Source organism: Mya arenaria, chromosome 16 (genome assembly GCF_026914265.1).
Source record: "Mya arenaria isolate MELC-2E11 chromosome 16, ASM2691426v1".
In the NCBI taxonomy this organism is placed as follows: domain Eukaryota; kingdom Metazoa; phylum Mollusca; class Bivalvia; order Myida; family Myidae; genus Mya; species Mya arenaria.
Genome location: NC_069137.1, coordinates 47,426,582 through 47,450,341, shown reverse-complemented (window position 1 = coordinate 47,450,341; position 23,760 = coordinate 47,426,582). Strand labels below are relative to the sequence as shown.

At 37.0% G+C, this 23,760-nt stretch overlaps 1 protein-coding gene across 1 annotated transcript in view; it reads left to right on the top strand.

The window, feature by feature from the left end:
• The first annotated feature begins 622 nt into the window (after window positions 1-622).
• Window positions 623-23,760, top strand: part of LOC128221811 (histone-lysine N-methyltransferase PRDM9-like) — a 45,503-nt gene continuing 22,365 nt past the window's right edge. Inside the window, exons 1-8 of the mRNA XM_052930413.1 lie at window positions 623-658; window positions 809-902; window positions 15,485-15,638; window positions 17,493-17,669; window positions 18,213-18,307; window positions 18,992-19,121; window positions 22,363-22,439; window positions 23,046-23,153. Of these exons, the coding sequence (XP_052786373.1) occupies window positions 876-902; window positions 15,485-15,638; window positions 17,493-17,669; window positions 18,213-18,307; window positions 18,992-19,121; window positions 22,363-22,439; window positions 23,046-23,153 (768 nt within the window). The 5' untranslated portion in view covers window positions 623-658; window positions 809-875. The remainder of the gene's footprint in view (window positions 659-808; window positions 903-15,484; window positions 15,639-17,492; window positions 17,670-18,212; window positions 18,308-18,991; window positions 19,122-22,362; window positions 22,440-23,045; window positions 23,154-23,760) is intronic.

The window sequence follows — 23,760 nt, the reverse complement described above, 5'->3', positions numbered from 1 at the left end:
ATGTCAAAAAGTGAAAACATGTATATTTGTCATTATATAAACTTCTTTGGCCTGATTTTGTAGTTTCCCCAAAGTCGATTTTCCCCAATTTGACAGGCACATGCGGTGAAAATAATTCCATAAAAAATCACTCTACGAATTCACAAATAGGTTTAGGATACAATGTTATACCTTAGTGGTTACAAAAATTATGAGGGTAAAAATCAGCTATTTGGAACGCGTGTCTTAAGGTATTTCAGAATTAAGATATCAAAAAAAGACTGGTACGCGTACATAAGTAGATGTCATAAATCCCACTCGAAGAGTTGAGACGATATCCGCACTTTCACCGCGTTCACGAAATGCATACTTTAAAAAACCATTTTGACACATATATTTCATTAAAAAACGTTGTTTAAAAGATACAATGGATAAATAATTATGAAATGAAATAATATTTTAACCCGTTTAAATACGCCATGTGATTAGGAACATGGGATACATATGCGTCCGGACTAGAAAACTAAGTAACCTGTACCCCAAAGGGAAGTAACCGCTGCTTTTAGTCTGGTGACAATAGTGTTGTATAACCCGATTACATCATACCGCTGAAGAGCCAATGGAAAGAGTGCGCGCAAAAACACAATCATCGTCTGCACCGGATTTGGTAAAGCAGGAGGTTATTGTTTTGTTTATTTTGTAGGAATATAGTATTTTAATAATGCCAATGTCATTTATGCAAATGATATCAAGTGTTATGTGTTTCTATGAATACTCGCTTGATTTGTGATATCGTTTAGCCTAACGTTTTATTTAATTCTTTCCTCAGTGATTCTTTCATCCATTCGACTACAAGATCAAGTTGTGTTGTACAATTCATCTGCAAGTTTCACAGTATGGCATCTAGAGCACCACTCACGGTGGTAAGAAATTTGATACAACATATTTCACGGGAAGGGACCTGTTGCCTCTGTGGCAGTATTTCGACAGGGAGTTTAATAACTGCCTGCTGATTATTGCAAATTCCATTTCTTTGACACTACGGCAAGTTACGGTGCTTACCAATAAATTTCCATCAAGCTTTTTTTTAAATTGTCACCTTGTGAAAAACACCACACAATTCAAAATTTGGTGTCCATAGAAATGAGTGTGGAAATTAACCTTTTTATTCTGGTAGCCTATGGGGCTTTTGAGATTTCTGAAGCCAAAGCCAGATTTCTGTAGCCAAGCAGTTTTTAGAAAGCACAGGGAATCTTAATGAGAGTGCTTTGTCACGGACCTATAAACCCTAAGGTCCAGTAACCTTGTTAAAGGCAAGGGATGATATGAAAACTGTACAATATCTTATTGTGTTAATTTATGCACCAGTCACAGGGCTCTCGCGAGGGGGCGACTTGGGCGAAGTGGTCGCCTAAAATTCCCAGACTTCGCCCATTTGTATCATCAAAGCGACATTGACTTCGCCGAAAAAATTAGCACATTGTAAATCTGTCAATCAGCGAGTATTTTACCACTGTCACATTAGTGAAAACACCGCAATTAGCCATTCATAAAATTAGGTAATCTCCTAATCCGATAATTGTCAAGCATAAAAGAAGTTAAAAAGTAATTGATATATGTATTGAACAAACAATGCAAGACATTTTAAACATTTTGTTTTTGAAGCAGACGGTCATAAGCCATCGCGGGCCATCGGCAAGGTGGCGCTAAGAAAATCAATAACATGAAGTATCAACAAATATTTGATTGGTTTTAGTGAAATGTTCATGATAAAATTAAATGATAGAAAATTATTTGTAAACACAAAAATATCTTCTTTTTTTGCTTTATGTAGTGTTTACTTACATTTTTTTTCTCCTGTTTATGACTTTAAAAAATCGGCGAAACAATTTTCCGAGTAAATTTCTCAACCTCCCATCATGTATTGGTAAAAATTTCATCAAGAACAGTTGAGTGATTTAAAAGTCATTTGGTTCTTAAATGTCAGCATATTGAAAATTATTTAGCCAGAGACAAGTATATAACAGCATAGCTGAATGTGACATTCGTACCCATCCCGAACGTACCAAAATAAGATTCATCCCCCTACTATATTGACAGTTCATTTATAAGGTCATTTTGATTGTTTCAAATCCTTAACTGTCTTGGTTTTTGATTCATTTTAGATGCTGTTTTGAGATAAACTATGTGACATTGACAAATACACTTTTGCTGAGCCAAGAATGATACATTATTTGTGAACATTTTATATAGTTATAAGCAATTAATTTGAATGTGAATATAAACTTAGGTGTGTGGTATGGCATAGTTTTTGTATCAGGTGTTACGAAAAGTATCACTTCTCCCTAAAGTCTCCCAACTTCTCCCTAAATTGACTGAAGGGAGAAGTCACTTCTCCCAAAAATTTCAGCCTAGTGAGAGCCCTGAGTCAATTGTAATCACGCCCCCCCCACCCCGCCCCCGCCCCGTCCAGGGAATAGAGGGGTATGACTTTCGGTCCAGCCAAGCCCGGGTAAAATCCCCACCCTGTGGGTACAAACTGATAATAAAATCCCCGCCAAATGCCCCCTCCCCCACAGGGACCCTAGGCGAGTCCCATTCCCCGCTATATTTTGCGGGAAGACAAAACCACCGCATTCCCCCGGCACTGCAGGGCCACCTGGAAGGTTAAAACAGGTTACAATTGATTAGTGCAAGTTGGGTTGTGGGGTTGGTCCTGTTTATGCACCAATCCACTATAACTACGCCCCCTCCAGTCCAGGATTGGACGTAAGAGGGGGGGCTTACTTAGGGTAAGTTCACTACAACATTGTTCACTTTGACAGTTGGGCGGTAATAATAAAAGGTTGATGGGGTTTACATATAGTGTGCGAAAACTCTAAATTTAACCAATGATTGAGGTAGGTGATTAAGTCACTTGTATTCACTTTGTACTGGGCACACCTCGGAGCATCCTGGAAATATTTGAGATGATGCACTGCCTTTTCCGTATTTGTTCTATTTTTGAAAACTTACTAGAGCGTGACTCCGTACTGTCTTATCTATACTGGTACAGTAACAAGCCACTTATAGGCTGTTTACACTTGACTACGTAGCGGAGTTAAGTTCATGTTTATTCTACTTTCCTTTTAACATTTTGTGGTCTAGAAAAAGCCACTCGCAGAATTATGCGAGCTTGAATAAAAGTCACTTGCAATTTGCAAATGTCGCTCGTATTTTGCGAGTATGCAAGTCTAAATTCGAACCCTGTTAGGGGTGTTGCTTTTTGACTTGCACCCCTCACTCAGAACTAAATTATTTAGGTTTAAAGTGTTGGTAGTCCGAGACTCCTAAAAATCGGCTTGGACTACCGGATTTTCTGTCTAGGCAGTCTGTTGGACTCCTTCATTTCAAAATCCAATTGTACACAAATCGTATTTGAAGGTAAAACGTATCCGAAAGCATGTAATAATTTTGCGACTCGTCAAATCGTTATCATTTAGACGATCTTTAAAGTAGTAAGGGACGTCATAGACTGGTATTCATGTACTTTATAATGTTTGTAATATAGTAAATAAATTGATAAATGTCTGTTTCCTGTAACATGCTGAAAAAAAGATGGGTCGGTAGGTAGGTTTTTTTTTGTTTTTTTTTAGCATTGTCAGTATGTTCACCAGGGAAGCAGTTCATCTTTACACTTTGCAAATATAACCCTGTAAAAAAGTGAATCAAATAACATTTAGACAATTTATTTTTGGCAAATGTTTTAAACAAAACTTTCAAAATGCATACATTTTAACCAGGTTTTCAACGAAAACCGGGTTATTAGAATGAGGTTGTCGTTGGGCGGGCGGACGGGCGGGCGGGCGTCAAACATTGGTTTCTGTTCAATAACTTTAGTTAGCATTGATAGATATTGATGAAACTTGGTGTGTAGGTAATTATGGGAAGAGCTTGCTTGTGATTGCTTTTGAGGGGGGTGGGGCTAAGGTCAAGGTCACTGTTACTAAAATAGAAAAATGGTTTCTGCCCAATAACTTTAGTTAGCATTTATAGATATTGACGAATCTTGGTGTGTAAGTTGTTTATGTGAAGAGCTAGCTTGGGATTGCTTTTGAGTGGAGAGGGGCTAAGGTCAAGGTCACTATTACTTAAAATAGAAAAATGGTCAAGGTCACTGTTACTTAAAATAGAAAAATGGTTTCTGCCCAATAACTTTAGTCAGCATTGACAGATATTGATGAAACTTGGTGTGTAGGTAGCTTATGTGAAGAGCTAGCTTGGGATTGCTTTTAAAGGGGGTGGGGCTAAGGTCAAGGTCGCCTGTTACTAAAAATAGAAAAATGGTTTCTGCCCAATAACTTTAGTTAGGATTGATAGATATTGATGAAAGTTGGTGTGTAGGTAGCTTATGTGAAGAGCTAGTTTGGGATTGCTATTGAGGGGGGAGGGGCTAAGGTCAAGGTCACTGTTACTTAAAATAGAAAAATGGTTTCTGCCCAATAACTTTAGTTAGCATTGACCGATATTGATGAAACTTGGTGTGTAAGTTGCTTAGGCCAAAAAAAAAAATGTCTTGTTTCTGGTCACATGCCTCAAAAAAAACAGGGTCGGTAGGTAGGTGGTTTTTTTTTTTTTTTTTTTTTTTTTTTTTTATTCAAACCTTTGGAATGAAATAGTATAGCTTTTGAAAAATGATGAAATATTGTCTGCCAATACAACATCATCAAATATGGCTTAAAGGAAACTTGACACAAGGTTTATAACCATATTTATGTATTTATTAGTTTAACAGAACAACAACAGCACTATTACATGACAAGAAGCAACAAGTCCAAGACTAGAATTTGAAATAATCTCAAGAAACAATTGTCATTCTTTGTCAGAAAACAAATATAAACATGGATGGAAGAAACCGTAATACTGGGTATTTAAACATCACAGAGACAAAATATCATTTGATTAGATTCAGTGATTTATGCAATGCATAAAACTATGTCTGTGATAACCTTTAGCTGTATATTTTTTTATGTTTAATATGAAAATTTTGAGTCAGATATTTATCTAAATATTTTTTTCACAGGTTTTATAAAAAATGATGTCTTTGTTCTGATCATATTTACACACACACACACACACACACACATATATATGAAAATAATAATAAAATGACATGTGTTTATATGAATAAATCTATAAACATTTTCACCTGTTCATTATTCATTCAAGACTTCCCCATGTCCCAACCCCATAGACCAATTTATCAAGGTATATATATATATATATGCATTCATAGCCAAAACAGTGAAAACTTAGATCATACTATGTTAAGCAAACAGATTTGACCCTGATCAGACAGCTCATTGAGATGTCTTATCAGGGTCTACTCTGTGTGCAAAGGCATGCCAAAGGGTTTCTGAGGTAAAGGGTAAAGTTTACTACTTAGTATGCACGGTTAAGTATTGAGTTCTACTGTAAACACGTCATTACTTTTTGGCACCAAATGGACGGGCATGAATTGGTTCGAGTCCCTTCTCAATGCAAGTTTCACAGGTAGGCAGCACAGTTTTGAATCGCTTTTTCAACTCTGCATCAACTTTTGCATTATCTGATGCACAAAAGCAACACAGATCAGCCTTGGCAAAATCTGATCTGTAGAATGCAAGCTCTACTGAAGTCTCACATGTAATACCAAGCCTGACATGGACTTTGTTGTGTAGAGAGCTATTGGGCACAGTAATGAATGAGCCACATGTATATTTATCCTCTGAAAGCAAAGTAATAAGCTGCATTTGCTGCCTTTCCGTGAGCTTGCTTTTAGCATATAGAACTCTAGGCTTTGTACACTCTACACACTCTACAGAGTACCTTGCATTTTGTGCTGTGAATATCGAGGCATCGACATCCGTCTTTGAGAAAGCTGTGGCTGAATTCTTTTTAAGAGCTGTAACCCCTACAACGTTACACTTACCTTTAGCTGTGGGTGCGGTATAACTTGGCCTGTCATGGTCGTTTGTATCCTGCCCCTTTACTTCGGCATATGACTTGTAATGTTCCTTACTTTCATCTCGAAAAACAGGATCTGGTAGCCATTCAAGAAGTTCCTGAGGTGTACTTACTGCTGTACAACAGGCAGGATCCCCACACTTTCGAATTTGGAAAGAGTATTGTCTTTGTCGAGTGTGTTGGTCAAGCCATGTTTGAAAGGATTCTACTGACTGGGTGTGTTTTTTCTGAAGTTTGCTCAAATCAAGATCAGGGAACATACCTGCTAGATGTCTCTTGAACAAGTCAATGTCATCATCACTTACGGGATCCTCTACTTTAAATGAGTTGCCCTTCAGTGACAGTCTTGAGAATCTATTTTGTACAACCCTTTGAATAGGCTCGACTGAAGAGACCCATTTGTCTTTGAGTTCTGGCTTTTTACCTACCAACTCTCTTATGCTGTTCATGCTGCTACAGCTTTTGAACACCCCGTCATCATCAGCTCGCTCCAGGGCACAGTTTTGCAAACCCAAGTTGAGAATGCTCATTATGCGTTCTGCTGGGTTGCACCAGCTGTTGCCTGGTGCACACCTGGCCAATATCAACATGTCCAGATCCAGCTTGCTGAAAAGACCAATGTTGGCACACTGAACACTTACCAAATTGTTCCTTTGGTCAGTGCCACCGTCTGTGTATCTCAAAAGCACCTTAGGCGTTGGACCTTGTGACAGTACTTTTGTCAACAATGCAGAATGACGAAAAGCACTAGATGTCTGGAAAACTGAATCATTGACTACTACATGCACAGTGCCAGACACAAACGACTTGTCAGTACTGTCAGGAACATCATTGACTAAATACACGGATGGTGTTAGACTACTGCAGTGCATATCATGATCAGCGGCTACATTTTCCATTGATGCAGGGGTAATGGTTTGTTTGCCTCTCACACCGGTGGAAATGGGTAATCCAGGATTGCCAACAGGCACCTTGGCCTTGTCATCTGAACAAACAAGCATGCCATACTTACCAAGCTCTATGGCTTTACTTTTCATGTACTTGTACATTGCAGCACAAAAGTGCTGGTCCTGGTGAGCTAATCTTAACTGCCTCCTTTGGATTTTGTACTGAACAGGTATTTTACTAGTGAAGTTCAGTGCTGCATGTGCATATGGATTTCGTGGCTGGAACTGTAACCTTACCAGACTTTTTGAAGGGACAAGCATTCCCTCAGGACACTTGTCGGCTGCCTCAACAATCATCTCTTCCAGATTGATCCACTGACTAAGGTGAAGGCCACTGTGCCGGCGATCATCAACTGCAGTGTATGACTCAACTACTTCATTTAGAACAGTAAAAAAATCATCAAACTTATCTGATGGTCTGCCAAAATTCATATCCCTGAGGTCTGCAATCAGTCCCGTTTCACCAAGGGCAATAAGCCGCAGCCTCTGTTCCATTTCTGGGTTACTTACCTGACTTGCATCAAGGGCCAACTCTTTATATATGAAGTCAACCACACTTGGTTTGAGAGTTGCTATATTGCTCAATTTCTGTTTGAAATATTTTTTTTGATATCTTGTGTGAAACTCTGGGAGCTTATTTTGGACTTGTGACACTACTCGAATAGGGTCTACTAAAGACTCTTCAGAAGAACGATTTTTGATTGTTTTAGCAACAAACACTACAGACACAGAACTCCCCCCGGGACAATACTTGTACAAATCAATTTCGACAGACAGGGACATTTCTGCAAAGAATCTAGCTCTCTGTTGGTTCTTTTGAAACGGTGTTGACAAGTGTGTTTTTTCATCAAAGAAAATGGGAACATTAGTATCTGGGCACTGGGCAACAGCTTGATCAAATACAAGATATTTTTCCTTAACAAATACAGATTTGGCACGATGTTCGATTGAAATATCAGACCCTACTGTTCTAGGAGGGTGGTCAGCAGACTGCCTTTCAGATTGAGAAGTCAGCTGTTTCTGAAGATATTCCTTGTATCTACAAAGACAAGTAGCTAACGCTTCTACAACAGCCTTAAACTCAAACCAGCTACTTGAAAATATTGGTCTGTTTAAGAGGCTAAACAAAGCTTCTGAATGTGAGTGTAGACCATCTTGGGTCAATGGTTGGGCTTTCAACTTCTTTCTCTTGAATTCGTTGTAACCTTGGAACTTCTCAAATGGCTCGGGCACAGGAACAACATCTTTGAAGCGTAATGACGTATCATTTATGGTCTAATGCTGGTTGGTGATATACCATAAAGCGTTGGTCAATACCTGCAATAGAGCATAGATAATGATTAACCTTTTACCTTTTTCATATCATTTATTTAAGAACTCCGCCCACTATGAACATTTACTCTGGGCATTTTTTTATAGCCAGGCATCTCAATATTACAAATAGCAAGGAGTTAGGACTGATATCTATACTAAATATTCTTTAAATAAGCCAACAGTTTTAAAGTCCTGATCAGATGGGTCCTATGGCTTTATCTGATTTGGGTCTTCTCTGTTTGCAAAGACATATTTATGAGATCAAATAATGGGTGAGCCCAAGGGTAGGTACAATGTGATCCTGAAATAAACTATTTGCTTTAAATGTATTACAAATTAACAAAGAGTTGCAGATCATGATTTGACAGACCATGCATGTATGAATATATTTAGATGTGTTGACACTTAGTAAGTACAAAATAAAATTTGATGATTTACCTGGATGATGTATGAGCCTTCATCTTTGACAGCGCTTTTGTGTAGTTTAAGGTCTCTTGACACACACATCTCTACAACGTCATTGTAAAGTTCATCTTTTCTGTTGTGACTGTACAAATAAATAAATAGGTTTGCAAATCTTATATATAAATTTCAAAATTCAAGGGATTAAACTGCAAAACTAATGCATTTTTATTGTTGTTTTTTAGTGTTGAAACACTTTTATAATATCGCCCTTTTATATATAAATCAGTTTTCTAAAGTCATTATTTCTGAGAATAAAATCAGGGACCTCATATTTAAACATTTTGCATTCACAGCTTATTGACCGATTAATATATATTAGTTCAGAATGTGCACAAGTCTGACTGGCAATATACTAGAGCTTACTTTAATTGTTGAGATATTAGGCCTTAATTTTAACCACAGATTCACAACATTTCATTTGTACTTTTTTACATATATATTTAAAAAGTTTTAATACCAGATTTTCTTAACAGGATGAACCTTCGTGCCAGCCAGAAGAATATTGAAGGCATTCAAAGTGGTGGCTATTGGTACCCCTTTGGTACTGCTCGTTTCATCTGGTGTTGCAGTTACACATTGCAGTTTCAGTGATTTGACAGGATAGAACCCCTTTAGGTCACCAATTGTTAGTTCTGGATCAATCTCGAATAATTCAGAATCTGGCCGTACATCGGTCTGTAAAAAAATAAATATATGCAGAGCTTCACATAAATCTCTTTTATATTTATCCAGCAAACCCTATCTTCTATGTGAGCAGGACTAGTATTGCCTCAAAAAGCTGGGTGTTACAAGATAGGATTTGATGGATACACAAAGAAAATATTTATCATGAAAACACAAAATATGTTTTATATCTGGAGCTCTTTTTATCTAAATGACCACAGTTCCTACTTTATTTATTAAAAGCAAACTGATCAAATAACCCAGATAAGAGATCGCCCCTTCATTCTTCTATCTGCTTTAATTATAGTATCGGGCACCTAACTAAGTGTAATGTCAATGGTTCTTCATACAGAAAATTAATTTTAATCCTTTAAAACATTAAAAACGAAGGTCCAAAAATGAAACGTTTTAATATGACGTTCGGTATTTGAGAGAGACGAAGTATTTAAATCCATTCACTCAGCATAATGATTCACGCTTCGTCGGCATTATTTTGCCTTAATTCGTCTGATTCAAATAAACCTTGTATATGTGTATAGATAGTCTTTTGAATTACGAAAATGTCGGTGCCAAAACTGTCATTCTCGGTCGAGGCATTATTTGTTTTACGATGGCCCTTTTACGATATCTAAACAACCATACAACTTACCGAACATTTAGCTTCAAGTCGGACATTTTCTCGCTCGCCATGTAAATCGATGAAAAGACTTTTTATTGTTGTTTGCGAATGGACAACTTTAATGACACTACAACCGTCGAAGTGCGAACATTTGTCTATTTTTATGGCTATCAAATGCGTAACAGACGTCGTCTGCGCAGGGCCAGCCATCTTCGACACGGCCGTATAAAAAACACATCACGAATAGCGCGGTTTACTCTTCGGCGCCGGGACCGGGAATCCCGGCTCACTTTACGCTAATTATAAAAAACGGTCTTTACGCTATAAAAAAAAAACGGTCGGGGGGTAAAAAGTAGGGTCGGTCGGGTGACCAGAAACAAGACATTTTTTTTATTTGGCCTTATGTGAAGAGCTAGCTTGGGATTGCTTTTGAGTGGGGAGGGGCTAAGGTCAAGGTCACTATTACTTAAAATAGAAAAATGGTCAAGGTCACTGTTACTTAAAATAGAAAAATGGTTTCTGCCCAATAACTTTAGTTAGCATTGACCGATATTGAAGAATTTCATTGCTTTTTTATTCATAAACGTAATCTGCGTTTGTAAAATTGGGAAAAAATTATAAAATTTTTGGAAAAATGGACAGTTTTTCGCAAGGGGAAACAGCCCTTAGAAGGCAGTATATTGCACCAAAAAAATCATTGCTTTAAATTGTCTTTGGTATAGTTATGCTTAATATGTTGATGTTTTAGAATAAAATGAGAATAAAAATCACTGCCCTTGCTTAAAGAAACACTTATACAGCATAAAACATTTTATAAAATAACTCCGAATATCGTTCCGACAAAATGGCGGTTTTGGCGAATTTTGACATGATCGTAGAAGTGATTGGTAAACGCGACATAAAGCATCAAAAATATTTTTTAGGGGTTACAAAGAAATGTTCATCATGAACATTTTACAAATACTTTTTAAAACATTTACTGATAAATTGATGTATTTGATTGTTAGCGCCAGCTTTCCAATGTCAGCAAATTGGCAGTGACCATCTGCTTCAAATCAACAATATTTAAAATAGCAGGTATTGTCTTTACAATACAATTATCAAATAATTTATAAATAATTATAATAATAAATTAATAATAAGGTTTGATTGTGTTTGACAACATTTTTCACCATCCCTTCGCATTTTCTATAGTGTTTTACAAACTTTCATCTTTGAATGAACGAGTTCTCATTTGATATTCTGATTGGCTGACATTCAATAGCTCCGCCTCTTGGTAATGTTTTACTTATTGGCTCTTCCGATTGATCGGATTAGAAAAAGGCCGTTTATGAATACACAGGTCGTCTGCTAATTACACACAATAAGCTGTCATAAATTATGACACGTAAGAGGCATATGGGAAGATGAAAGGGCAGTAAGGCATAATTTAAGCAGTCGATGGTGCACAGCATATGAAAACGTCTGGTCTCATTAAAAGAGGCGTACAACTTCACTGGCTATTATAAGGAATTTTCAAAACACCCGGGGTCAAATTCTGGGACGTTTTTGGCGATTTTCAGGACGTATAATACTTCATGTCCGCTTATTGAAACCCCTGAACATTATGCGCACAGGCAGGTACTCGTTACTATGTAGCAGGCACTCGTTACTATGTATTTTTGTTGACTAATTTTTCATTTCCTTTTTTGGCGGTGGTATTTAGCGATAATCATATCGAGACACAGTCTGTATAATGATGAAAAGCAAAAAGATTTTTTTATGCTTGTTGAATTTAATTTGAATTTAATCGCCGACAGCTGATGGCAATGAACCAGTTCCAAATAAAGAAGCCAAAATGAAATAATCCTTCCGTTAAAACTGTTTCGATGTGGAAGAGGGAGACATAATATTGACCCTCAACACAGATGACGAAAGGAACGTTTTCAAAATATTTTGCACATTCCAATACTGGCCTTCCTCAGTACATTATGTCAGTGTTACATATATGATGATATTGTTTAATGTACAATTACATGACCATTCATTAAAACAATTACACTAAATACCTTAAACCATTGTTTTTCATACAATTTATACTTTTTCTTTGCAAACACAAAGGTTTGCCTTAAACAAATACAAGCGAGTGACTGGTTTTGCAAGTTGAACTTTTTTTGCGAGGATCAAAAAAAGTTAAATTCGAACCCTGTTTAATCAATTATCAAACATCTTAAAAGTAAGAATAAATTATTTTGTTTAACAGAAAATCACGTTTTTATCGATGATACTGTTAAATAACTATTTCTTTACAAATCCGTTGTTGTTTTCCGGTATTGTAGATGTTGGAATGCGTACCGCACTTAGTCAAACACCATGCAGCATTTTCAGCAGTCTTCCGGTAATTCCACCAACCACAGTCAATGCGAAAACTTTTTCTGGCTCATAGGACATTGCGACAGACAAAGACCAAATTTTAACCTGTCGCAACAACTTGCAACATTTTTAACCTATTGCAACATTTTTCATCCGGTCCAACAACTTCTACCCATTACAATTAATTCTTACAATACTGAATGCATTGCTTAAATAGCAGTTACAGTGACAAAGACTAATAGACTATTCAAAAGTTATTTCATTTATTTCCTATACACATAATTTCAAATGTCCCGACAAAGAAACTCAATGTTCCTAAGATTTTCTTCAACACTTTGCAGTCTTCCCGAAATTGTAAAAATACTGCCTGTCCACCGGACAGGCAAGTTGGAAGTTTTTGCCTGTTCGAAAAAATATTTGCCTGTCCGCATAAATATGTCATAGTATACATAAAGAGTAAAAAAAAATGAACTGTTTTTAATGCTTTCCTGATTTAGTTCACAAAAAAAAACAACAACATATAAACACTACATTGACATGTCGTTTAGTAAAATTAAACACACTTGGTCTCGCAAAAAAATATTTAAACACCGCTGCCATTAAGGTGCTTTCTGGTTTTTCGGTCGTCCGGTAATTCCACAGACCGCCGCCATTTTGACTGCAGACGAAGTAAATTGAGTGCCAACGATTTTGATTGTACTTTGTTGCAAAACAAAAACCAATCAAAACTGTTGTAATAAAATGCCTTTACTGATGAATCGTATTTACTCGTTTATCCCCGGGAATCAACATAATGATGAAGCATATCGGAAATCCGAAATGGCCTACTTTTGACGATGTTATGTGACGTCAATATCAGTATGGGATCGAATAACTACTGCAAAGGCAAATAATCAGCGAAAGTTTTTATAGACATTTCGCTTTCAAATACCTTTTCGCTATTTAGTCGTCTCAAAATATGTCGGTCATACGGACCGTCATTTTCGGAAGATCTGCCGGACCCGTACAAAATTTGCCGTACATGTCCAGCAGACAGGCACATTTCGGGAAGACTGACTTTGATAGTCCGACAAAAACAGAAATTTCAGCCGGTCATCACCAAAAATCACCGAACATGACTGACTGTCCGACGGACATTCGCATTGACTGCAACCGCCGCCATTTTGACTGCAGACAAAGCATATTGTGTGCTAACGATTTTTATTGTACCTTGTTGCAGACCAAGAACCAATCAAACCAGTTGTAATAAAATGCCGTTACTGATGAATCATATTTACTCGTTTATCCCCGGCAATCAACACATCATGATTGCATATTGGAAATGGCCGACTTTTGGCAAGTTTTTATCCAATGGTTATCAACCTTGGTCAAACTACAGTTGAACACCGTTAATCCGAAGTTGTAGGGACCCAACAAATTACTTCTGAATAGCAGTGTTTCGGATTAACAATTTTTCGCAAATGACAGCGTTTGCGAATGATAGATGACGTGAAATACTATGTCGTGAAAATTGAAATGTCGGTTAAACTTTACCAATACGATACAATCGGTTTGAGTTATATTTCGTATATAAAAATATTTGGTAATTTATTGTTTAATAATTGGAAAATAATTCGTTATTATACTTCTGTATTAAAACAACATAAAACATTTAAAACAAAATTGACAGCACATGTATGAATCTGATGACATATTCGAATGATATTCAGACTGTGTTACGTTACCAGCAATTATATACTACATCACCGAAATGAATCGCTCATTTTCTGATTTCGATGTTTGTAACATACGCGTACTCAATGTCATTCTTTAACAAGCGCTAATTGTGCTCCATTGTCACCTCAAGCCTCAGAGTGCATTCACAGTAAGGTGTGAAAAACTATGACATGATCAGGTTCGTATTAAGAATTGATAAATAGGTGTGAAATACCAAATCGGGACAGTAAATTTTACCTTGGAACAGCGATTATTTCGAAATAGCGATTTCGGATTAAAGTCACCAAAAATTTAGTTAGACAAAGAAGGAGTAAAATCGGGACCGAAAAATAAATTCGAAATAGCGATAATTTCGGATAAACGTTGTTAGGAATAGCGGTGTTCAACTGTATTTGTCAGCATGTTATCTTGAATATATATGAATGTGGGTCATCTTGGGTCAAAAACTAGGTCTCTAGGTTAAATCTTTAGAAGAAATATTTCACGGTAATAAATTAAACAATTTTTATCAGATCTTGATGAAACATTGTCAAAATGCTTGTCTGCATTATATCTTGCATATTTTTTAATATGGGTCAACCCGGGTCAAAATCTAGGTCACTAGATGATCAAGTCTTAGGAAAAATATTTCCACGTCATAAATTCAGCATTTTTTTCATATCTTGATGAAACTTTATCAGAATATTTGTCTGTATAATATCTTGACAGTTCTTTAATATGGGTCATCCCCAGTCAAAATCTAGGTCACAAGGTCAAATTTAGGAGAAAGAATTCCGCGGTCATAAAAAATCATTAATTTTTGTCAAAATTTTATGAAACTTGGTCAGAATATTTGTCTACATGTTGTCCTAACTATTTGTGAATATGGGTCACCTCAGATCAAACACTACGTCTTTGTTTTCCCGATGTCAAAGAAAAATTCTGTGCTTACCAACCAAATCAATTTCAATCAACAACTAAATTCAGTTGCACATCCCAGTCATGAATTTTGTTATTTATCCATATTTTTCAAAAATTTAAATTTTAATTAACTTTAAAAATATTTGTGTACATGAAATCTTAGACGATAAAGTGTGTCATCTAGGGTCAAAAACTAGGTCTCTGGGACAGATCTTATTGGAAAAACGTATGTATTTATAAAATGTTCATTTCACCTCACACATAATGGAATAGTTTCTGTTGATCAGGTAATATTTGTATGAACGATATCTCCGATAAGTATAAATATGCGACTTTTTGGTTATAAATACTAGATCACTTTACCAAATCCTAGGCAAAATTGCATCTTCAAATAAAAAATCTGGCTCTAATGCAGCGTTGTTGCACTGGCGTCTTGTTTTACATCAAAATCTGTGTATTATAACCAGTCATTTACGGTACATATATTTTTGAATCATGCTGTGTTGCTCATTGTTTAAAAAGCTCTTGTTATTTTCCCATCTAGGAGGGCCTGAGCAAGTTGAGTCTAAACCACTTCCTTGACAAGGATGTGGACCTCGGGAAGTTCTACAGCCGGGAGGAGCTCACCAGGATGTCCTTTGCAGAGCAGCAGCGACTGAAAAACATCTCACAAAACTACGAGATTATGCTTTACATGGGTACATATAAACCCTTGTTAATACTGACTTTTATTGTTTTATACAGTTAAAGTGAGTCATTTTGTAATCCACTTAAATGTGAAATCAAATAACTCTAAACCATGGGTCCATAGCAAAACATTGAGTCAGAGTGTCCAAAGCCAGTGTTTTCTTCTGACCTATTTTTGTGTTGAACTTTGACCGTTCTCCGACCCATTTAAAGAAAATAGTTCTATAAATGCAGTGATTTTTTTGGTGCAATTAACTGCCTTCTAACTGTTTTCCTTGTGAAAAAATGTCCAGTTTTCCTCCAAAAATCCCAATTTTGTATATGCAGACTATATGTAATGAATAAAAAAGCAATGAATTTCTCAAAAAATCAACAAAATCAGAACAAGATTTACACTTTTAGAACCAATTCAGCAGGATGCATTAGTAGAAGGTATAAACCTGTATATTTGCCATTATATTACCATTTTGACCTGAATTTGTATTTTCCTCAAAGTCATTTTTTTCCCAATTTACAAGGCATAGGTGGTAAAAATAATTCCAAAAATATACACTGGAATGAATTGCTGTCCAGGTTTTGTACACATAATTCTTTTAAATATGCATCCTGACACCATTTACTGACTTAAGTTAGTGGATTATAGGTAAGTGGATTATTATTGTTCATAATGACATATTTCTTAATGCAAACTTTCCCAAAACATCTAGGGTCTTTTCCCCAAAATGGGCAGGAAAAGGCCTGTTTCTGACAGGACCACCACCTCCATCCCCCAACACCCACCTCTACTCCCTAACTAGAACGCAGGTTGCCAGAAAGAGACCATGCACCAAACCACCAACACAGCCAATCCTCTGGGATATGAGGTTAAGAAAAAACAACAACTGTGAATCCAGTAATCTGACCAACCATTTCTCTGGCCGACACTAATCATTTTTTGGTTTAAAAGGAAAAAATATATACATTGTTGTTAGTTTTCGAGTTTCGGTGTAGCTGGTAACACAAAGATGCAGCACTAACTTATGTATCTCTCCGCCAGGCCTGCCTGCTACAAACCAAATTTTATGAAGGAAGGGTCTACCTGACCAGTGCTAACTCATATTTCTCTCTGCCAGGCCTGCCTGCTATCAAGCCCAATTTCATGAAGGGAATGTTTTACTTGACCAGCGCTAACTTGTATTTCTCTCTGCCAGTCCTGCACACTTTCAAGCCAGATTTCATGAAGGGAAACATGTCTTACCTGACCAGCACTTACTTATATATCTGTCCGCCAGGCCTGCCTGCTATCATGCCAGATTTCATGAAGGGAATGTCTTACGTGACCAGCAATTATTACCTTCCACATTCATTCAAAGAATCTGTATTTATTTGAAAAGTAAAACACTTTTGCAAGGAGAAACAGCCTTCAGGGGCAGTTAGTTGCACCAAAAATTTAAAACAAATTCATGAAGAGAGACTTCATGAAGGGATTGCAAGTTACAGGGTCGGAACTAACTATTATTCCTCTCCAACAAGCCTGCCTGAAAGCTAGCTTTAGTACTCTCCACAGATGGGCATGCTGACAGAGCCACCCTAACTGTTTTTTTCTTCTGCTTGCCTCCCATTAGTCCTGACTTCATAAAGGTATTGACTAATCAGGCTAAGACCAACTGTGATATTTTTCCCCCAGGCCTCACTTCACAAACTGGTCGCCTAGCCGTGTGATAACCTATGCAATGGACTTTAGCAATGAAACAGCGGATAAACTTATTTTCTGCACTTTTATGTCTAAGGTTTATTTGGCAGTTCTTTGAACAGCTGACAACCATTCTCCCCTAGGACAGCCTGCCATCAAGCCAGACTTCTTCCGTTATACATTTTTCCCTTAGGCCTGCCTGCAATCAAGCCAGATTTCATGAAGGGTGGGACAAACCGTTCACGCAAAGCTAAGGAGACAATAATGCCAGAGAAGTGTGACTTTGATGCCGTGGTGGACTTTGCCAAGTCTGACTCTGACAGCGATGAAGAATGGACCCCTGATATGGAGAGGAAGAAAAGAGCCAAGGGTTGGTTATCTCTTGATACAATAAACTTTCACTAATGTGAAATTTTAATAATAAATTGTTTCTGTGTATAATTATACCCCCGACAAAAGAAGTTTGAAGGGGGTATATTGGAGTCACCCTGTGGTCAGTCGGTCGATCGGTTTGTCCGTCAGTCCGTTGCAATTTACCTTGTTCGGAGCATAACTTAAAAACTACTGGATGGAATTCGATTAAACTTCAGACAATGGTAGAGCATAATGAGAGGAAGTGCAGTGTACAAATAACCATAACTCTATTCTTGCTTATTACTGAGTTATTGCCCTTTGTTAATTTTTTTTTGTCCTGAGTATAATTTATTATGCAATATCTATAATTCCGTACGATAATTTAACATACCAGAATTGTATAATGGTGGAGAATAAACCCATTAAAAATTTAATCAAAGAACTCATGTCCTCTGTTATATGTAATGTTGTCAAATAATTTTTAAAACACTCAGCCTCTGAGCTTGCATTTTTAATGAGCAAATTGTCTCTGACACATTGTTACTTTACGAATTTCCAGAAGCAGCGGAGAAGGGGCGAGTTCCACGTTTCATGAGACCAGCGAAGAGGAAGATGGATGAGAGTGGGGATGCTAGGGAGCCTTTGGGGGAAAAGGTGGGCATGAAATGTTCAAACACAGAATCACTTTAGGTGCACAGTACATTGTTCAAAAAAAGAAGGACAAACACATCCTGTCCCTAGCTATCACTAAAAAATACACATTTGTTTTGTTTTCACAAACCCTGCACTGGTAAAATGTCTTATGGCCTGGCTCACATTCTGAATTTTAAAAAGCAGGACTTGTTAAAGGTACTGTACTCCGTATGATGAAATTAGGGAAAAAAAGAAAATTGTCGAAAACTGACATAATCTTGGTATCGATGTGTACTATTCATTGAAACTTACTAACTTACAATTATTTGTTTTTCGCAGTGTTTGCAGTGTTTTTTGTATTTTTCATTAAAAAAGATTACTTGGTATGTCTACCTAGTAGAATTCATTCCTTTATAATGAGTGATTTAGCTTATATCACCCGTTTAGAGTAAGCCTTCGTAGCTCAGTGGATACAACACTGGACTGCAATTTTGGCGACACCGGTTCAAATCGGTCTTCGACAGATTTTTTTTTAAATTTTGGTATTCTTTTTACAATTATGATATCAACAAGTAAAACATTTTATTAAATAATTGGCCTGAGATTTGTAACAGAAAAAAATTAATTTCGGTGCCAATCTGGTTTAAAGTCCCTTTAAAAGATTTGTTGCCTGAAGATTGGATCGATCATGTTTTTGCTTAACAGATTAAGCGGCAGAAAACAACAGACACTGCTTCCGATAGTGATAACATGGACAGGAAGGAGTACAATCTAAGGGAGAGAACTGCAGCCAACTGTATGAACCTGGAGCCTCCAGATGATGACCACTTTCTGTGTAAGATACACAAGACTGGACATTATTTGTTTATGATTATATAAACAGGTTTTCTCATTAATTTCAATACTTATTTGATACTTATTAGCTTGTCCAAAAACAGATAAATCTAGGTTTATGTGAACTGAATTTAATTGGGTTGATGCTCTGCAAAATGTAAGTCATTATATATAATCCTCTACCAAAAATCAATAGGAGGTATAAAGTGATATTAGAGTGCAAGGCCTTTTTACCATTCCTTGCTTTTTATGCCCCCGAAGGTGGGCATATTCAGGGGTGTAGAAATGGGCCGGGAGTCGGTAAAATAACCCGGTTACTTTAGCATCTCCACCCGGCTAATTTCCCCGCATCAACAAAAATAAAATCTATTTATTCTATCTAGTTATTTTTTGTCATGTCTGTTCTGTTTACATCCGTTTAAAACCTTGATTGTTGGTACTGTTTATTTTGCTTTCCGCGCGTTCTGACTACAATACAACAATAGCTCGATACGTGACGTCATTAGTCGCATCCCCCTCTGGGATGTTTTTCAAGTATTAGGTTTGGGTCATTCGGAACTCCTCGGCCATTTTATCGAAAACAACCTCGGATGTATGCCGGTACATCTGTTGAAGTAGTTCGTAAAATTTTGAATTATATCATTAGTTAAATGTAGTGTTTTAGAGTTGTATTTATTGATCTAAGTTTAAATTTATTGTCATTGAATTGTATTATTGCAAACATAATGAAGAATCCCAAGAGTTAAGTCACAAAGTTTAACTGCTAAATAAAATTACTACGTGATCTACTTGCAGCGGACTTAAACGTACCACTTTTTGAGTGTGTAAACCATCCATATACATCCGAGGTTGTTTTCGATAAAATGGCCGAGGAGCTCCGAATGAGGTTTGGGTTTCCCAGTGTTCCGAATACAATAACATTGGCTGGATACATGACCTTATTAGTCGCATCCCCTCTGCGGATGTTTTGAAATTAATGATTTGCGAAGCAATGGAGGGTGAAATAAATATTTTTTTCCAGACACAAAAAAGCGTAGTAAGTATGCAACATGAGCGTGTTTGGCCTTCTGTTAGTCCTATTACCATTTACGCAACAGTAAATTTTATATACGCGTGTTAACCAGGTGTAAACAAAATGAACAAGCTTGCAGTGAAATCACTGCTAAAATAATCCATTATTTTGATGAATTTTACATGTACGTTGGGTGAAATTTAGTAGCTTTAAATGTCACAAAGTGTCCAGACATTTCTTTTGGTTATTAAAATGGAATAAGTTAGCTGCAGGTGAAATATCTAGAACCACAGAAAATGAAGTTAGATGTTTAATTTTCAGAGGTTAATAGTGATTCAGTGGCTGAAAGTATATAATTGGTAGAGAAGAAATTACATATATTATTAGGAGGGAATAGCTAGCAAATGTCAAGGCATGTGGACTGGAATGTTATAATATTATCCTGAATCTGAATTTGACAGTAGTTTGGTTCATTAGTTAGCCCTCACTGGTGGGTGGTGGGGGATAGTACTCAGTTTCAGTATCATATTATAGTACATTTATGTTAAGGTTCCCTGTTACAAAATAAACATGCACCAGAAGGCTAGAATGTTTGGTTAAAAAGGCTTAAATTCATCCCACAAGGGGCATTGCCCCCTTGACCCTAACAGGGGGAGGACACCCAGACCCCCCCGCCTACTTTTAGGATATTCCCTGCTACTTGAATTAATTTCTACACCCCTGCATATTAAAATCGCACCGTCCGTCCGTGTGTCCGGCTCAATTACTCGTGTCCGGGCTGCAACTTTCCCTTGTATGGACAGATTTTAAAATAACTTGCCACATGTGTTCGGCATACCAAGACGACGTGTCGCGTGCAAGAACCGTATCCCTACCTCTTAGGTCAAGGTCACACTTAGGTGTTTATACACAATGGAATGCTGCATATAAGGACATAGAGTATAGGTTGTTGTGTCCGGGCTGTAACTTTCCCTTGTTTGGACAGATTTTTAAATAACTTGCCACATGTGTTCCGCATACCAAGATGACGTGTCCCGTGCAAGACCCGTGTCCCTACCTCAAAGGTCAAGGTCAACCTTAGTGTTTATTCACAATGGAGTGCTGCATATAAGGACATAGGGCCTAAAAAAATAAATTGTTTGGTTAGGGTTACATCCTTTTCAAAAATAGGTAGGGTAGGTAGGCTTTTTTTTTTTTTATTATTTTTTTTTTTTTATTAGGCTTTATATAAGAATGTCATTTTCATCATTGGAGAATGGTGTTAAAGTTATCTTCTATATAAGCAATTAAGGTTTTAAACTACATATTGAAAAGCAAAAAAAAAAAGAAAAAAAAATTGTAAATTGTTTTTTTTGTTTTTGTTTTTTTTAGTTTTTCATTATTTTTTTTCAAACTGACTATAAAAACGTTAGGGTCGGCGCCTATTCCGTAGGTAGGGTCGGGTAACCCGAACCAAATGTATTTTTTTTTAGGCCTAGAGTATAGGTTGTCGTGTCCGGGCTGTAACTTTCCCTTGTATGGACAGATTTTAAAATAACTTGCCACATGTGTTCCACATACCAAGATGACGTGTCGCGTGCAAGAACCGTGTCCCTACCTCAAAGGTCAAGGTCACACTTAGTGTTTATTCATAATGGAGAACTGCATATAAGGACATAGAGTATAGGTTGTCATGTCAGGGCTGTTACTTTCCCTTGTATGGACAGATTTTAAAATCACTTGCTACATGTGTTCCACATACAAGACAACCTGTCGTGTGCAAGACCCATGTCCCTACCTCTAAGGTGAAAGATACACTTAAGTGTTTATTCACAAGGGAATTCTGAATATAAGGACATAACATTGTAGGTTGTCAAGTATGGGTGGTATTTTTTATGTTCAGAGGCAATTTAAAATAACTTGCCATATGTATTTGACACGTAAAGGCAAGATCAACTTTTCATGTACTGACCTTGTTCGTAGGTCAATGTCACATTCGGGGCCTTCGTCACATACTGTGACAGCTCTTGTTTTTTATCCTTTGTTCAAAATTTATGTGATGAGAATCTCATCAAAAAAAAATTCTGAGTGACAAATTAACTGGATATTTATATTTTACTCAATTTGTAAAGCTCTGAAAATGTGACACCTTGGAAATACCTGGAAATTTGCAGCTTAATTTGAATCAAAAGCTAAAAAGTGTCAATATTTTTCCATTGGGATAAGCCATCAACCTATTTTATTCTTTAAGTCTGTGAGGAGTGTAACAAGGAATATCATGGAGACTGTCCTATCCATGGACCTCTTACCTTCGTACCTGATAAACAGGTAAGTTAAGAAGTATTTAGTTCACTGAGAAGAAATAAGAGTGATTTATAAACAAGCGTTGAAAAATGCATTTTGGTGAAAAAAGTCTAGCTCTGTAATATATTCTTATCTGAGGGCTATTCCATTCAAACATATAACCCCACAGCGGGGAGGTACTTTTAAATTATGCAACCCCCTATAGAAGCAAATTTACCCAAGTGGGGTCCAAATTAGCGAAAAAGGGCACTCGCCTATATGTTTTCATGCTCCGAAGGTGGGCATATTAAAATTGCAACGTTCATCTGTGTGTTCGGCTTAATAACCTTTGTCTGGGCTGTAACTTTTTCTTGTTAAATGATTGCCTTGCCCCTTGGGTCATGTTTTACTGGAATGCAAGCTTGACAAAAAAGTGCAGTGTTGTTGGTTTTCTACTAGGCATAACTGTAATGGATGTTTGTTTGAAGTATTGTTTAATCAAAGTTGTTATTCTGTTTAGGACACGTAACCTTTAAAACATTGAAAATAACACTGGCAGTGAACACATTCTAGAGTGAGTTTTTTCACTCTTTTCATGGAGCTCTGTGAAAATGAAAGATAAACAACTGAACAATTCATATTTAACCTCAGGCCCCAGAGCAAGCCCCAGACAGAGCAGACCAGACACTGCCTGCCGGGTTTCAGATCAGGGTCTCCAGCATCCCAGGGGCAGGGATGGGTGTGTTTGCTACCAGAGAGGTAAGTCACAAGTGTGACCTGCTAATTATACAAATATCAACATGTTTTACTTTGTTATGTGTTGATATAATTGAAATCCTTTTAATATGAAAAGATAATAAGTCACAGTTATTGAAATAAGACTTTTTGTTGAACAAGGCTGGCATTCTTAAACTAATGCTTAGCATCAAGCCTGCTATATAAATGTAGAACTGATGTAAGCCCAGGGGCAGAAGATGTTTTTTCCAGTGCAGAGCATGCTGACTTGATTCAATTTTGAACAATGAGTGTTTCTAATTTATGGACTTTAACCATATGCCCAATGCTACTTAATAGTTAATGCACACCTTTCCATAAAATATTTATTAGGCTATTTATTGCATTAAACCAGATGTCAACTAGCTTAATATCACCAATAAACGCTTACTTTAAAGCTTACCGAAGATTGCCAAGCAGTTATGGACAACGTGGACGGTTTACCGCATTTCGCGCTGATTTCGTTTAGCCTATGGATCAATTTTTAAACCAGTCTAAGGTGTGTCTATTGATGCAATAGGTCTCAGTGCTGCAAGAGGGGTTCTGTGACGAGAATGAGTGATGCATGTTGACAAGTCAGAGACACCATTTC